At 40.0% G+C, this 17,173-nt stretch overlaps 1 protein-coding gene across 1 annotated transcript in view; it reads left to right on the top strand.

Annotated features, from left to right (window-relative positions):
- The window catches only part of MAP3K9 (mitogen-activated protein kinase kinase kinase 9), a 50,807-nt gene extending 34,141 nt beyond the window's left edge, over positions 1 to 16,666 (top strand). Inside the window, exons 4-11 of the mRNA XM_053980419.1 lie at positions 759 to 907; positions 4,306 to 4,481; positions 6,577 to 6,817; positions 7,904 to 8,026; positions 8,775 to 8,928; positions 14,250 to 14,362; positions 15,025 to 15,840; positions 16,185 to 16,666. Of these exons, the coding sequence (XP_053836394.1) occupies positions 759 to 907; positions 4,306 to 4,481; positions 6,577 to 6,817; positions 7,904 to 8,026; positions 8,775 to 8,928; positions 14,250 to 14,362; positions 15,025 to 15,840; positions 16,185 to 16,666 (2,254 nt within the window). The remainder of the gene's footprint in view (positions 1 to 758; positions 908 to 4,305; positions 4,482 to 6,576; positions 6,818 to 7,903; positions 8,027 to 8,774; positions 8,929 to 14,249; positions 14,363 to 15,024; positions 15,841 to 16,184) is intronic.
- Positions 16,667 to 17,173: the final 507 nt, after the last annotated feature.

The raw sequence follows: 17,173 nt of genomic DNA, 5'->3' as shown, positions 1-17,173 counted from the left end.
AGCATGGAAGGAGCTAATAGGGAACATATGTTTACTCGTTCTTGTATTGAAAGAACTACAGGGAAGCCAGTGAAATTACCAAGTGACAAGCTCAAAACACATACACAGAAGTATTTTTTGGCAATGCGTCATTAAATCTGTGGAGTTTACTACCACAGAATATAATGGATGGTAAATGGGTTCAGAAGAGAGTAAGAGATCATTGGAAAAAAAAAACAAACTGTCAGGTCACCAAGTATGAAGAAGCAGTTTCTGTTTCGAGTTTCCTAGAAGCAGAAAAAATATTCTGAGGTTATGTTTTCTTCCTATACTTTGGGGGAGAACAGTCCTGGAACTATTTCCATAACTTCATAGGTAGTATTTTGTAGACTATCTTAGGATGACAAGTTAATTCTAAAGAAGTATTTTTCACTTATTTTTAAAAATCACAAGCCACCAAACAATCTTCCTTATATTTTTGGGTGTTTTGAGAGGTTCTGTTTGGAAACTAAATTAGAAGATTTATGGTTTTCAGATTGTTCCCAGTTTCAGAGAGAAAATTATTTTTGTCTAAAAGGTGAAAATGTCATTTTATTTCAGACTTACTAAAAAAAGCAGGTAAAGTAGGGCAGATCACCAGCTTGGTATTCGTGATAAGCTTGTCCTGCAAACGGCAATTTCTTTAGTATGCTAAACTCCCAGGTTCAGGTGCCTTGTTGCTTAACAAAGGCTGTGTTAAAGTCAAACACCTATTGTCTTTTTTGTTTCCTTCCCAATAGTTATGGTGTGCTGCTTTGGGAACTGCTGACAGGAGAAGTACCGTTCCGAGGAATTGATGGTCTTGCAGTAGCATATGGTGTTGCTATGAATAAGCTTGCCCTTCCAATCCCTTCCACGTGTCCTGAGCCTTTTGCCAAACTCATGGAAGGTAAGCCAGCTGTGGTGTGTGTGGTTTGTGCTGTTTCTAGAGTGCTGTTGATCATGGCCTCTTTGTGTTGGTTTTGTTACCTAAGAGCACAGATTTCTCCAGTGGCTTTTTTCAGTGGTGCAGGTTACTGTGGGAGCCAGGCCTGGCTGTTAGTGTGCTGTGACAATCAGTCTACTACCAGAATAATAAAATATTTTTTTATCAACTGGCTTTATAGGAAAAGGGAGGCTATTGCTGTTATCTCTTAGCTTGTTTTCTATTAGTGAGAACTCACCAACACCAAAATTTCACATGTTTAGGTCTTGTTTGAAGTCTAACTTGTTTTAAAATTCATAGCTCAAACATCTTGCTCATAGTGTCAGATTGGTTTGAAATGAAACTTTATCCTACTGACATTTCAGGGAGAGGTTTTAAATGTGGCTTTGACATTCCAAAACAACTCTGAATCTGACTGAATATTTTCAGTCAGAATGATGTGATTTTCTGCTTTGGAGGTAGTTCATACCCAAAGTGGGCTACAGAGAGGTGAAAGAAAAACAGGATTTAATAATCAAAGTTGCTGTAGTTATTAAAAAGGATTGTGTGAGGTAATTTTTGGGTGTACTTACGTGACCTGGTCGGCTGGCCATTGAAACTACTTTCATGTCTCCTGACCTTCAGTTGTTTCTCCCTCCCTCTCTCCTGCCCTCTCTCTCTTCCTTATCTTCAGTATTTTTGTCAGTTTCCCTTTTCCCAAGGATTTCTAGGTGTTTATATGTAATAAACATTTTTATTCCTATCTGGCAGAAAGGAAAACAGAGATGAAGAGAAATCAAACTTGGTTTATAGTCTTGGTGAGCAAAGAATGAGTCTCAACATAGAGCTGGTACTCTGTGGCCTCTGGTTGTGCTTTTAGCCTCAGGAAAGGAATATGAATTATGAAGAAGATGTTTCTGATGGATTTTTTTTTTCTGCTTTTGGAATACTTTTGCATTTCTCTGGTGTTTTCTTTAGGTTACAATCTTCAGTTAATGTAAAGTAAAAAATTTCATGTATGTTCTGCTAAAAAAGAAATATCCTACTGGATAGTAAACAGTAGCATTGCAGGTAGAGTAGCTTGGAGGCAGTGTAAAGTGAGAAACTGTGTCTGAAAGAGTTGGTGAAACTACCAACTCAGTGTTGTGCCCGGTAGTTTATTTTGACATGCTTTCCTGGGTTTCTTAGCTAGAAGTGAGGATTTAAAAATCATGCCCTCTATTGGGAAAATTAGGTAGAGGCATATGGCCAGTGCCTGAACCCAGCAGCACAGGGGTGAGCACCCATGTGGCTTTGGAACACTTGGCTTCTCCGTGTGCAGGGGGAAGATGAGAACAAAAGAACCCAATTACTTTCTGCCCCTTCACCAAAGCTGTTTTTCAAACAGGCTGTTTCCCATCTCGGGTGAACTCTTCTTCCTCTAATGTTGCTTTCACTTTTGAATTACTGCCATGGTGGTCTTCACTGAGACAACAAAGCTGAACTTTCGCTCTTCACAGAAAAGTTATATGTTACAACTGTCCTCATTAGTGCAAATAATGGCTGATCCAGGCCTGGGAAAATAAAAGCCACGGGCCACCTGCTAGTTATCCTGTTCACTCATTCATGCATTTGGCTGGCTGCAGCATTTTGTTTTACTTTGGGTCATGTTTGCTTTGCCATGCTTAAAACCTGATGTAAAGAGACAGGGATTATGGCACTGACAGTCCAGCTGTAACACCCATTGCTACTAATTGGCCGGCAGCAGGGGATCATCAGAGCACTCTTTAACATCCTCAGTTCTCTATTTTGATAAAAGAAGCAAATTAAAAGCCATAAATACAAATGTGTTCCAGCATGGAACCTGTTGATATCCACAGTTTTGAAAACAGAACTTCCAAATGCAAAATCTCAGTAAGGCTAAATTCAAAGGAAAGAATTGCAGAACCAAGCCTTGGCTGTTGCATAGGTTTTGTGAAGTGATTTTTATTTTTAATTACACCTGCCCCTTGGTGTACTTCAGTCCACAAAACTGATGAATGAACGTCTTTTAGGACATGACCTAATATTTTTAAGAATGTTCCCTTTTTTCTGACTTCAAGGTCTAGAAAACTTTTAGAACATTTTTATAACTCTTGTCTTGTGCTGCAGTAATGCTTGTCTTAAGTCCAATGACCATGTGGACCAATGCTGTATGATGAGAGACACCCACATGTTAGTTACTTCCATTCATGCAGAAAAGCAGTAGTCCTTACAAATACATGTGAATGTGAAGTTTTTGTGTTGGGTTGCTCTGGAATTTTGGCATGCAGGCATCAAGCAGCACTGAAGAGAATAAGGACACTTGCTGAACAAGAACCTGTGTAAGTGCTGGTACAGGACAACATAGAATGAGAAAGTGATTTTTTTCTGCCGGAGTAGAAATGAGGGGGAAGGAAGAAAGAGGACTGAATGAGTGCAAATTTCCTATTCAAAAGTGTTGTTAAATCAAATGTTTTGATGTAATGATTTGGGAGATTGTATGTAATGGATTGGGGGTTACTTGATACTATTTTCTGTTTCTGTTTTCTGTGTTCAATTCCCATCACTGTAAAACATTGCCTTTTGTACTCATTGAACTACTTCAGTTCTATGTTTTTAGAGCTCTATAATTGGCCGAATAATTGCATTAGATTGTAAATGAAAAAAACTTGTTTACATCTGTGGTTTCTCCTAAAAGCAAAAGAAAAATGACTGATTAATTTTCTCTCAAATAATAAAAAAGGACCTGTAAAAACAGGAGAACTCCAGATGCACCATTTGATGTCATTATTTACTTGAATCTCCTATTTTCACACAAGTTATGCCCAGTTTGCTTTGCAGGAGGGGTTTTCCATTCAGAGAAAAGAGTCATAATTACTCACCTCAGTATTAGAGTTTGGTATCAGGAAAAACCCTGACAGATATCCTCCTGCAATATGGCTGTTAACTCTGCAGTGTAACTATCATAAAATAAGTATTTGCAAGAGCCTTGCATAGTATTTCTACTCTGTGAACACATATATGCATCTTAAAGCAAAATATTAAAGGAAATTATTTGTTATTTTTTAAAAAATGCTTTAAGGTGTACCCTTTTGTAAAATTAATAAATCTGTATTTTACTTGACATATTATTGCAACAGAACCTAGAGACCTAGGTAGTCAGATAGTTCAAGATTTTAAGTGTTGTTGGATATTGTATAAGCATGAAAGCATGAATTCTATACTTGACAATAGTCAGTGCAAGTGGGCAGTGGGAAAGCTGGGGTAACACAGGTAGTGTGTATGCCAGTCTTAGCCACTGGGGATCAGTAAAGTACTACCCATCCTCTCAGACCTCCATACTTAGAGATGCTTGACAGTTGTTTGTCTTTATTCTGTTCTAGATTGCTGGAATCCTGACCCACACTCACGACCTTCCTTTGCCACTATCCTAGACCATCTTACTGCCATAGAAGAGTCTGGTTTTTTTGAAATGCCCAAAGATTCCTTCCACTCCCTGCAGGAAGACTGGAAACAAGAGATCCAAGAGATGTTTGATCAGCTTAGAGCCAAAGAAAAGGTAAGTAGAGAGTAATGCTCCCTGCTTGTGCTCTCTGGATTGTAATTTCCCCATTTCATAGTTCAAACGGGGATCACTGTTTTGGGCATCCCAGAGCTAATTTTGTCTGTGTTTTGCTGGAGTTAATATTAAGTCCCTGGATCAATGGCAGGTTATGATGCACACAAGGGAAGAATCATGAGAAAAATAAATATCCACATCCTCGGCTGCTACTCTTTCTAATATTGTAGTGAGCTTTCAGTATACTCTGTGCAATTGCTGTGATGAGTTGATTGTTTATTGCATTTGATAACTGTTTCACTATTAGCATCTTAATTGAGAAACCCAATGAAAACTATTAACAGGAGATGTAGGAGGGTAGTTCCAGCACATATATACTCTAGTTAACATTGCAGCTTTGTTTCTGCTGTGTTTGCATTTTCAAGGTTTTGAGCACAACCAAAATGCATAGACTAATAAACATGAGTGTTACCAGGGGAAGGGTCCAGTAACTGCTATAACTGAAGTCCATCTGGGCAAATAGCAGGAAACAAAAATGCTAGCAGGAATAACAGGAATGGTGACCATCAGCCTCAAAGAGGAGATGTGAAAAAGCTGAAGTTTTCTTCAAGTATGCTTGCAGAAAGCACAGCTTGCTGCATCTAATTTAAGGTCCTTACAGAGACTGTCTCTAGTTATTGGTAAGAAAAATTGCAGCAGAACCAAAATCACTAGTGTAATAATATATTTGTAAGTTCACAGTCTCTTGCCTGAAAGTAAACTCGTAATAAGCAGCTATCTTGATTTGGGCTCAGAGAGAGAATTTGGGAGGCAGAGAGAGGAGGAAAAGAAGGCTTTGGGTCAGAGGAAAGAAGTCAGCTTCTACGAGAATACTTAAAACATTTCTATTCACTTATTTTAGTAGCTTTTGGGGAAAATAAATTAGCTGATAGGCATTTCCTTGCTACTGTTGTCTCATGGCGTACCTATGTTGGAACAGTTTTTGAAAACCAGAAACTTAAACAGACAAACAGTACTACATAAACAGTAGCTAGTTTAGCTAGTTAGTTCTAGCTAAACAGTACTAACTACACTGCCCTCAGGCTGAGTACTGCATTCCTCTTTAGCAATGGGGAAATAATTTTATATGCTGTTCACTTATTGAACTTATTGAAATCTCCCTGGTGATGAACCAGGTAACAATGCCGTTATTAAAAACATCTAGACTAAAATCTGTCTGATTATCTATCTGATGTTTTATCTGAATGTTTTATTTTTATCTGATGTTTTATTGAATTCTTCAATTTTTGCCTTCTGCATTGGAATTGGCCATCTGGAGAGAATTATTCAAAGAGCTGAGTTCTTTTGTCCTTGTGGTGGGAGGAGACAAGCACAGTGGGATTTTGGGATTTCAAGGACAGTTTCAGTTAACTCATTTTGTCAGCAAGGGATAGATTGAAAGGTTTGCCTTGTGTGCCGTTGCCAGGACCATGTCAAGATGGCTTTTGAATATCCCCAAGGAGGGAGACTCCACAACCTCTCTGGGTAACCTGAGAGCTAGTGCTCAGTAATGCAGTAAAAAAGTGTTCAGAGAGTGTCCCCTGTGTTTCAGTGTGTGCCCATTGCCTCTTCTTCTGTCACTTGGCATTGCTGAAGAGAGCCTGGCTTTATCTTTTTTCCACCCTTCCCTTGGGTTTTTATATACACCAGTAAGATACCCCTTCACCCCACCCAAGCCTTCTCTGTGCTAGGATGAACAGTCCCATCTCTCTCAGCCCTTTCTCATAGGAGAGGTGCTCCAGTCTCTTAGTCACCTTCATGGCCTTTCATTGGACTCTGTCCAGTATGTCCATGTCTGTCTTGTACTGGAAAACCTAGAATTTGACACAGGATTTCAGGTGTGGCCTCAAAAGTGGTTATGTCTGAATTTTAATACTGGTACGAGGGGCCTTGAATGGCAAGCATTGAAGTCCTTGAGGATTGCTTTTGGCTGTCAGCTGAGCCTTTAACCAGTGGGTGCAAGCCATTGATGCTGTGCCTTCAGAACCGGTAATGTTAGTCTTAACCCACAGGTCACAAGGTAGCTTTTTGTTTCTGCTTTCTTATCTCCCTGCAGGAGCTGCGCACATGGGAAGAAGAGCTGACTCGTGCTGCTGTTGAACAGAAGAACCATGAGGAGCTGCTACGAAGGCGGGAACAGGAACTGGCAGAACGTGAGATTGACATTCTGGAAAGGGAGCTCAACATCATCATCCACCAGCTGTGTCAGGAGAAGCCTCGGGTCAAGAAACGCATGGGGAAGTTCAAGAGGAGCCGGCTCAAGTTAAAGGATGGCAATCATATCAGCTTGCCTTCAGGTTGGTGATGTGTTAGGCTGTGCCAGGTGAAGTGGGAGCAACCTGTAGGTTTGACAATTCCTTTTTACTGACCTGTATGCATTAGAAAGGATTTGATGTACTTCAGGAAAAACATGCCTCTTTGTGATCAATGAACTAAATTTAATGCTAACATTGCCCAAAGTTCCAATATGAAGGCCAGAAGTAAATTTGAAATGTAACATGTTTGTTAGCCATTGGCTGTATATGGCTTATTGTAAAAATGTGGTGTTGCAGTTTAACATGTTAATACTAAAAAGAATCCGTTTTTTAAAGGATGTAGATAGAAGATGATGGAGGCGCATGCTCGGGAAATATTTTACATAATGCTGCAGGAGAAACTACATTCTACAGGATTTTTTGGTGTAAAACATTACCAAAAATACATTGATAGCTGTGAGACTAAACCCCTAGATTGCTAGTTCATATGTGAACTCCTATTAACATGGAAGTGACTTCTGGAAGAAATGTTAAATATTAGTAAGGTGTTTGCAAAGGTGTTGCAAAGATGGTCATGTTCAGAAATACTGAATCCTTAGCATTTCTACTGCAGATTCTTTATGGAAATTTAAATTTGTCAAGAAACCAAATGTCTGAGGTTTGTAAGTCACCTGGTGCTCATCGTTACATCAGGGATGATGACTTGCACTTTATTCTTTGTTTTCTGGGAGACATTGGCTGTTCAGAAGAGAAATTATGATAAAATGTATATGTTACCTATGCCTTTCTTTAGGTCTGCAAACACCTATTTTTGGTGGTGCTTAAGAAACTGAGAGGTAAGGTGCAAGGATCTATACAGGGATATAATTTGGCATGTCACTTAACACAACGTCTGTGTGCATATGTGTTTCACACATACACTAAGAAGATACATTTTCAGGGCTGTAAGTGCACGTCTTTGTTCTGAATTCTTGTGTTTACAGCAATTAGCTGTAAAACTTCATTTCTACATAGATCCTGTAAGTTGCAGTCTTTGGAAGTTACCATAAATTTTTTTTTTCTTATATTAAAAAAAGGAGAATTTTAACTGTGTCTTTCTGCTTTTTTTTTTTTCCTTTTGCTAAACAGATTTTCAGCATAAATTCACTGTGCAGGCTTCTCCAACGATGGACAAAAGGAAAAGCTTGATCAGTAGCTGCTCCAGCCCTCCTGCAAGTCCTACCATTATTCCCAGACTCAGGGCCATACAGTGTAAGGAGCTCAATGTAGTATTGAATTTGGGAAATGTGCAGTCTGTCAGCGTGGTAAGATGCCAAGATTCCATACCTAGGACAGGACTGTTAAAGAAAGCACCTAAAATGTTTGCCTTGTGCCTTGCATGTATACATTTGGAGAGAAAAATGGAGTGTCTTAGTGATGGAGGGAGTATCACCTCCTTTGGCGCTAAAACCATGCTTACTCAAGTTCATGAAATACTGCTGTTTCTATAGCAAATATATTCCTTAGGTGTACAAGTTAATTTTAAAAAATACTAATTTTCAGGGTAGATCTGTAAAACATTGCTGTAGTGTATTAAGTTACTGTTTTAAGGAAATAAAAACAAGGGCACTTTTCAAGCAAACAGTGTTCCCATAATGCACAGAATTAGGCAGACATGCATGTCTTAGAATCATGAAAGTCATGTTAGCTAATGTATAGTGTTTGTATTGGGTATCACAGCACTTGCGTGTTTGGTTTCAAACTGGTGGTTCTAAAGAGAAACTGGTGATGGAATAAAGCTGGAGAGGCTACCTATATTTGAAAGGATTAGGGGGTGCTTAATTTGGCATTTGGTTGTTAGATTTGTGTTGATAAATGGTCAGAACTATGCGAAAATCACTTTTGTTACTATTCCTGTTCTGGCCTATGTTTTATTCTTTGTGTTGCCATGGAACCAATTCTTTTAATGTGTGTATCTGTTTTTCCTTCCCATTTTCCACTATTCTTTCCACTTGTGAAGTGACACCTGCTGAAAGCAGTAAAACGTGGGGACGAAGCTCAGTCCTTCCAAAGGAGGAAGGAGAGGAAGAAGAGAAGAGAGGCCAGAAGAAAAAAGGACGTACTTGGGGACCAAGCTCACTTTGTCACAAGGAGCTAGGTGCAGGAGAAGAGGGGTAAGAGAGGGCCAGGGGGAAGACTTATTTCCAGGCTCTAAAAGTGGTCGTGAGCTGGCTGACAGGATATTTGCCTATCCACTTGCAAAAGCCTTTCTGCTTCCAAACTTTTCCTGTGCCAGAGATGTTAGAGATTCAGAACAGTGTACAAAATTGCATTCAGTTCATTTGCCTAGCAATGGATGTTTCACTGTCTGGTATTATGTTGTTAGGTGTATCTGTAAGCTGTCAAACTTCTTAGCTGTGCAAAACTCTCTGTAGTAGTATAGTGTAGTAGTATAGTATAGTAGTATAGTATTTTAAGGCTCAACTTTCTGTAGTTTCATTGTCTTAAATGCTAGTATATAAAAAGTATCTGGTATAGCCAAGCAAATTTCTTCTCTTTAGTCTTTTGAAAAGGACATGTACCTTGAGTGAATCAGTCCTGAAAGTGATTTTTGCAGAAATACAAGTTGTTCCTCTGTTTCTGTAGGTTATTGTTCTGTGGCTGCTTTTTTTTTTTTTTTTTTTTCCCTTTGTGTGTGTGAATTATTTATACCAGGACTCCAATGAATCATTGCTGGAATGCTGCTCTAAACATAGGGCTATTTTGGCCAATAGGGCTATTTCTAAAAGATTTGAATGCTTGGTAATTTTTAGTAATGTTTGATTGTTTCCCCCTGATAAATTGATGGTTTGACTCTTGCCATGTTTTTAGCAGGGAAAATAAAATAGCCAGATACAATCTTTATCTTTACTATTGTGTGGTCAGGTGTGAAATGCCTGAAAAATTGATGTTTGCATCATGTTTGCATAGTGCATCACTATTCTAGCCCCCTTCCAGAGGACCTGGATCTGGTAAAACATGTTCTCTTTCTGAGATACTCAAGACATGTTGGCAGGACAATATGGAGGACGCTTCTTTTACTGCTGCCTCTGCTTTACCTATTCTACAAATGAAGGCTAGGATAGCATTCTAAGGAATTAAAACAGATGTCACACTATACAATCATTAATTGTGTAAAAGGAGGAGAGGTCACTAAAGCTGGAAAAAAAAAAATACTTCTACCTTGAAATAATGTTTTTAGAATGCTGGGAATAGACCTCTTCCATTTTCTGTTCATTACTGTACAGTGTGAAGCACTGATTGCTTTTCGGCATAGACAGCTGGAATGGAATTGCTTGCAAACTGTGGTTGCTCATAAAACTGTCCTGTTCTCTACAACTGAGATATTCTATAGTACTCAGAGTCTCTCCTAGGAAGATTCGATACGGAGATCGCATTTTGCAGAGTGTCTGAAACATGAGAGTTTTGCTGAGAGGGCAGTATGGCTAACATACAATGAACCACTCCTTGCTGAGATCATGCCAGACTGCAGACTTTAATTTAAAGGGAGCAGAGTTGCAGTAAATATAAGTGACTCAAAAGATAGTTCTTGCTATTTTTTAGTATTCTAAAATTCTTGTTTTACACAGGGTAAGGCAATAAAATTTCATTGAATATTTAAGGTTGGGGAAGACCTTTAAGATTGCATCAAACCATTAACCTAGACTGCCTTGTTCACCAATAAACCATCTCTCCAAGTGCCACATCCACACACCTTTTGAACATTTCCAGGGATGGTGATTCCACCACTTTCCTGGGCAGCCTATTCCAATGCCTGACCATCCTTTCAGTGAAGAAATTTCTCCTAATACTTAATTTAAACCTCTCCTGGTGCAACTTGAGGCCATTTCTCTTGTCCCATGACTTGTTACTTGGGTGAGGAGGGTGACCCCCACTTGGCTAGACCCTCCTTTAAGGGAGTTGTAGACAGTGATAAAGTCTCCTCGAGCTTCCTTTTCTGCAGGTTAAACAACCCCAGCTCTCTCAGCTGTGCTTCATATGAGTGACCTTCCCCTTCCCTAGCACTGTTGCCCTTCTTTGAACGTGCTCCAGCTCCTCAGTGTCTTTCTTGTAGTGAGGGGCCCAGAACTGAACACAGGATTCAAGGTGTGTCCTCGTTGGCACTGAGTACAGGAGAACAGTCACTTCCCTTCCATGATGCCTTTGGCTTTCTTGGCTACCTGGGTGCACTGCTGGCTCATGTTCAGCTGCCTGTTGACCAGCATCCCCAGATCCTTTTCCACCAAGCAGCTTTCCAGCCATTCATCCCCATTGATGGGGATGAGTAGCATTGCATGTGATCCAGGGAACTTCCATCTTCATAAGTTTTATAATTTACCATGTATTCTTCACAGGAGATAATTCCAAGTTTATTTGAGAATAGCACTGTGAGAATTGCAGTAACCTATAACTAACATCAAGTAAAGGCAGTTATGAAAAGATGATACAATGATTATTAATGCTTATCTTTGAACATAAAGAAGATGCACAGCAGCAGAAGGGTTTTGTGCTGAATTGCAGAGACTGGATGAAGCTTTATTTTGGACTAGTTCTTTGGCAGTTCAGTTGTGATCTTACAGTGTATTCTCAAGGATATACTGTGAAGTTTTAATTGTCTTTAAACTTGGCATTGATTGGTCACTGGCTTACTATGCCATGGGTGATGGTCACCCTGCACAGGTTACTAATTTTATAGAAGGTGACAGTGAATGTAACTTAAAATCCTTTAGCAGTTATATCTTAAAATTTTGAAAGCTAAATAGGGGTGAGCCTGGCAACAGACATTTTTTTTTATTTATTACAGTATTGTATTAGTGTCTTAATATGGTATTACAGAATGGTATTGAGACACCGGAGATGCTGTCTTACGGTTGCAAGGAAGTTTTTTGCGATTTGTTGAGCAAATAAACCTTACCATCTTACCATTCCTAAAAAGAGGTGCCTTTGCCTTTTTCTACTGGGAAGTCAACAGAAAATTGACTCAGTCATAATACAACAAAGTAACAACCTTCTGGTTAATTAATCTAAATAGACTACAGGTAAGAAGTCTTTAGGTTCCTGAGCTGTTATGTTGGTGATTGAAATGCAGTTTTAGTGCTAGTGCTTTCAAATCTTTCCAGTTGTTCTTTCCAGCACACAATACTGCTCTAGTAGAAACATTCTCTAAGTCAGCATCTTTTAAATTGTTTTCTGTCCTGGTTCAGGGCAAATCTGGGAGACAACCCCCAAAGGGGTTCCTCTAGAAGGCAGATTCAATTGGCCCCTCCCCCCAACCGGTTCAGGAAAAAATAATTCCTTGGAGAAAAGTGGAAAAAAACTGTTTATTAAATGCACATCACTGTCTAATTAAAATGATGTGCAGCAGTCTTCTGAACAGGTCTTTGAAGTCTGCTTGTGATTTGAGGGGAAAAGAGAAGGAGCAAAAAATAAAAGGAAGGATGAAAATTTTATAACCTTAAGGCCAGTGTAGGAGACCTTGAAATTATTCTGGTAGCTATTTATCTTCCTGTTCAGACTGAGCTGCACTTTGACAGTAACAAGAAAACCTTCAGTCTGTTCTTTGCAAGGGAAGAGTGCTCTGAGAAGTCAAAAAGAAGCAGATTGAGTATGTGTTTTCCCAGCTCTGTGGAAATTTCACCTTCCTCAGTAGTTCTCTACTCATAAGAGCTTTGAGATTTAATTTTGGAGGTGTTCACACTGCTAACATGGTTCATTTTCACTCACCAGCTTTCCCCTATTATGCATCTCTGTTTATAGTATGTATCCTAGGTAGTCATGTTGCACACCGGGGTAATTCAGATCCAACATATGTTACTTGGTGTGTTGTTTTACACAGCTGTGGAGGGAGTAAATCAGAACAGACCCACACAGTGAATGGCATGTGTGTTATAAAACCCTGTGGTTGTCTGTCTTGACAAATAGGGTTCAGTGTTGTGCTATCTGGATTCAAGATCTCAGCAGGGTACTGCATGTGCCAGAATGGTTAATGAGGATGGACTTGCAATGCAGTTCAGGACGGCGCAGGATACTTTTAGTGTAATGTCTATACCACAGTCATCAACCAACTGATCATGTGCTGGATCAAGTTTAGGTCCTGTGGCCTTGCTATTGCTGTTGTATTGTTTGCTGACAAGTACACCAACTCAGTTGGGTAGAGAGCAGAGGAAAAGCTCATACCAAGGCAAAAAAATACCCCAGCATAATAAAATTTTGAAGTCCTGGAATGGAAGCTGTTTTAGAAATGCAGAATAATTCTGGTGGAAAATAAGAATCATGAGAGGTAACTTACATATGATTGTATTTCTCTTTCTCTTTAAGGGAATGACGGTAGTGAATTATGTGGCTTACCAAAAAACAATGCAAGTTAGTAATGGATTTGGAAGAGATCTTATCTCTGAATTTTCTGTTCTTTCAATAACAAGTTGATGATTTTGTGTGTCCAGTTGAGATCATTCAGACTATCTGCAGATATTTTTATTCCTTCCATGTAATTTCTGCCTATCCTAAGTGCGTGTGGCTTTTCACCAACACTGTGATGTTTCATGTTGGAGTTTGTGGAGAAAGGCACAAAAAATTTTTGAGTTCAGACTATGTTGATAAGTGAATAATAAAACTTTGAATATTGATATAACAGAAAGTTGTACTCCTAACCAAATTTGTTGACATGTCTGATGTCATGAAATTAGTGCAGGATGATGATAATGAAAATCTATGAAATAGAGATAACTAATAAGTTCAGGAGCCTGGTAACATGTTTAGACACAGGCCAAAGTAGGGATTTGGGTTTGGGTTCTTCTCTTGGGCTTTTTTTGTTTATAAGTAAAAGAAACGATGACATGGTTTATAAGTTTAGTTGCCTTTTTTTCCCAAAATCTAGAACTTGTGCTTTTAACTGTACTTCAATACCATGTTTTCTTTATAAGAAAAATATTGAGGTTTATGACACAGAGACATGGCTTTGCTGTTACAGTGACTTTAGCTTATTATATTTTTCCTTGTGAGTGATGTTTGAATTTCATTATTCATTTGTGTTTCACATGAAAACATTTTTGGAGGTGTTTTTCCCTCACCTTACAGAGCAATTTATCTTTTACTTGCCATGGTAAGATTGATTGCAAAAAGGAATCAAGATTTAAAAAGATTATGCCTTAATTTAAAAAGAAAATGTTTAATCTGATTTTTTTAGTGATGTCTTCTATTATTCTGCATGCATAGCTTGTTAGTTATCAGCAGAGGCCTTTTGACTGCCACAGTGTAACAAATGAGGAACAGACTTTTTTTTTTAAGTGCTGTAAAGATGTCACAAAATGTCTTGCTGTGGGAGGATTTCAGATCTGTGTAGTTGAGATGGATACAAGCATATCCTAAGTAAATCAACAGAGAAATATAAGGGGAGGGGAGAATGGAAACTGCTGTGAACATGGTACATTTTCTCACATCCTTCTACTCTTTTCAGTCTGAAAGCTCTGGTAGAAGGATGCAAGCAGTGGTCATCCAGTGCACCAAATCTTGGGAAGATCCAGAGAACTGCACCTGCTTTTCCAGGATTCACCAGCTTAGCAGAGATGGGTAAAGGAATTCCCTGAACTTGGTACTCTCATCCCCACTTCCATTCACATTTCAATGAACTTCTTTCCCGACCTTCACATGGTACCTTGCAGCAATGTTTTAATTTTGTTTGGTATCTGTTTTTCTTTTGTTCTTTGTCAAGTACCCACTTTCTCCTTTTGGATTTTCTTCTTGTTCACCTCACTGCTTGTGCTTCTCCCTCTGTCAAGCTAACAAGCTTCTGTTAATTCTCCTCTAGCTCCATGCTGTCTCTCAGTGCCTTTCCTGAATAATGATATTTACATGTGCAGCATGCTTACACCTTCACTTGCAAGGAGCAATCCTTAAAATTTTTCTACCTTTTGCCTCTCACTCACAAACATATAAATTTACTCTAGAAGTTACTGAGGTGTAGGTTGCCTTTGAAATGCTGCAATTAATCCCAATGGATGAATCCTTCACTGATTTCTTTCACTTTGACAGTGTTTCCAGTTACTTCTCTCAGCCTGTCTTCTTTGGAAACAATAGACTGTATCTGGGAGTTGATAAATGATGTTTGTGAGGAGAAAGTTGCATCTTCTGAGGAGAAACTTATTTTGAAGTACATTTTTGAGACAATGAAATTTGCCAGTGCAAATGTTACATTGAAAATGTTACAAAGTCTATTTTAATTTGCTTTCCAGATGATGAGGACAGCGAATGTTTTAATGGAGAGGGCAAAGTGCACCCTTCACCTGTGCACAATCAGTCATACCTCTGCATCCCATTTCAGAAGAATGAAGAATGGGATGGCCCTTCTAGTGATGCCAATGAGGAGTCCACCCCTGTAAACTCTGCTACCAGTACCCCACAGCTGACACCCACCAACAGCCTCAAACGTAGCGGCTCCCACCACAAGCGATGTGAGGTTGCATTGCTTGGCTGTGGAGCAGTGCTGGCTGCTGCAGGCCTGGGTTTTGATCTGTTAGAAGCAGGGAAGTGTCAGCTGCTGATTGAGGAAGAGCCAGAGGTGCCCAAGGAAGAGAAGAAGAAGCGTGACAGCATTTTTCAGCGAGCTGGCCGCCCACGCAGGAGCACTAGTCCACCTTCACGGAAGATCTTCAAGAAGGATGATCCCCTGTTGTTGCTAGGCGAGCCATCCACGTCCCTCACCCTTCTTTCCCTGTCTTCCATTTCCGAATGTAATTCCACCCGGTCCCTGCTGCGCTCAGACAGTGATGAGATTGTGGTTTATGAGATGCCTGTCAGCCCAGTGACAGTCAAGGCTCCCTTGCCAGCCATTACAAACCCACTGGTCAATGTCCAGATTGAGAGGTTCAAACAAGACCCCAACCAGTCCCTGACCCCCACGCACGTGACGGTCTCTTCCCACACCCAGCAAAGCGGACACAGGCGCACACCTTCTGATGGAGCCATCAAAGGGAGTGGACTGGTTGTCAATGGGTGCCCAACCACTGGATGCCCTTCCAGTAGCTGTTTAACTGGAGCACTGGGAGCAGGTAGGTTTTCAGCTATCTTCCTTTTCCTCTTCAGAATAAAGACAGAAGCCGTATAATTACTTGTTGCTTATACATTCATTGAGATGACCAGGCCACAAGAGTTGCTTGTGGAGACTATCTTTACACAAATAGCTAACAGAAGAATGCAGTAATGATTTTGGTTCCAGCATCTTCAGATTGTCATAATCTTGAAGATACAGAGTTTGTAGATTCTGGATGAAGGCTTTCTGCTTTAAATATGTTTTCGCACTGTATATACAATAAACTAAGATCTGTAGGAACCACTTAGCAGTGACATCTAACATGTTTTTTCCCTCTTCTCTCACATTGTCTGCTTTGGATAGGTGTATTAAAAACACCTAGTCCAAGCAGAGATCCCAGTGAGGTCCCTCGCCTGCCAGACCCCAACCTTGTTTTTCCTCCAACCCCGAGACGATGGAATGCACAGCAGGATCCCACACTGGAAAGACCTAAGACACTGGAGTTCCTACCCCGGCCACGTCCTGCAGCCAGTCGGCAGCGGCTTGATCCCTGGTGGTTTGTGTCACCTAGCAATGCCAAGGGTGAATCTTCTGCCAACAGTTCAAGTACTGATACTCCAAGCAATCTGGACTCTTGTTTTGCTAGTAGCAGCAGCACTGTAGAAGAGAGACCTGGACTGCCTGCACTGCTTCCTTTCCAGGTTGGTCCTCCCGCAGAGGAGCGGACACTGTTGGACATGGATGCTGAGGGGCAGAGCCAGGACAGTACCATTCCGCTATGCAGAAGTGAACTTAACACACACAAAGCTGCAGCATATGAACTCAAGCAAGAATATTGGTCTTAATATGAAACCACTGGGGGCAGAGAGTCCCTCTAAATTCAATCCTACTTTTTGCACTGAGAATGCACTTTGAAAACAGATGAGATGGAGGGATGCTACAGAGATCATATGGTGCTGCCTCTGCTGAAGATGTGATGTCAGCTGCCTGATTTTTGTCTGCATTTGGGTGAAACTTGGCAACTCTGAGCTGCTGACTTTCGCTGTGGGGTTTTCCTGTAGTCTTCCCTACCCTCTTATTGCAGTTTGAATCTGCAATGAGCTAAAATTACCATATCAAAGTCTTTTGTTACTGACCTTGTAGAATTTGGCATTTGGCAGTAAGTATATTGGTATCCTGGTATTAATCAGTATTTTCAAATGTTCAAATATTACACTACAGCAGACATCAGTGTTTGATGTTTTCCCAAGGAATCCAGAACAGAAACAAATAAATATCTGGAGACTACCTTCTCTGAAATACATTCAGATCATTAGACAGGCCTGGGAATCATCATACCCCCACTGAAATAG

The sequence above is a fragment of the Vidua macroura genome, chromosome 6, assembly GCF_024509145.1.
Source record: "Vidua macroura isolate BioBank_ID:100142 chromosome 6, ASM2450914v1, whole genome shotgun sequence".
Classification (NCBI taxonomy): Eukaryota; Metazoa; Chordata; class Aves; order Passeriformes; family Viduidae; genus Vidua; species Vidua macroura.
Note: the sequence above shows the minus strand (reverse complement) of the source record. Positions and strands in the feature narration are given on the sequence as shown.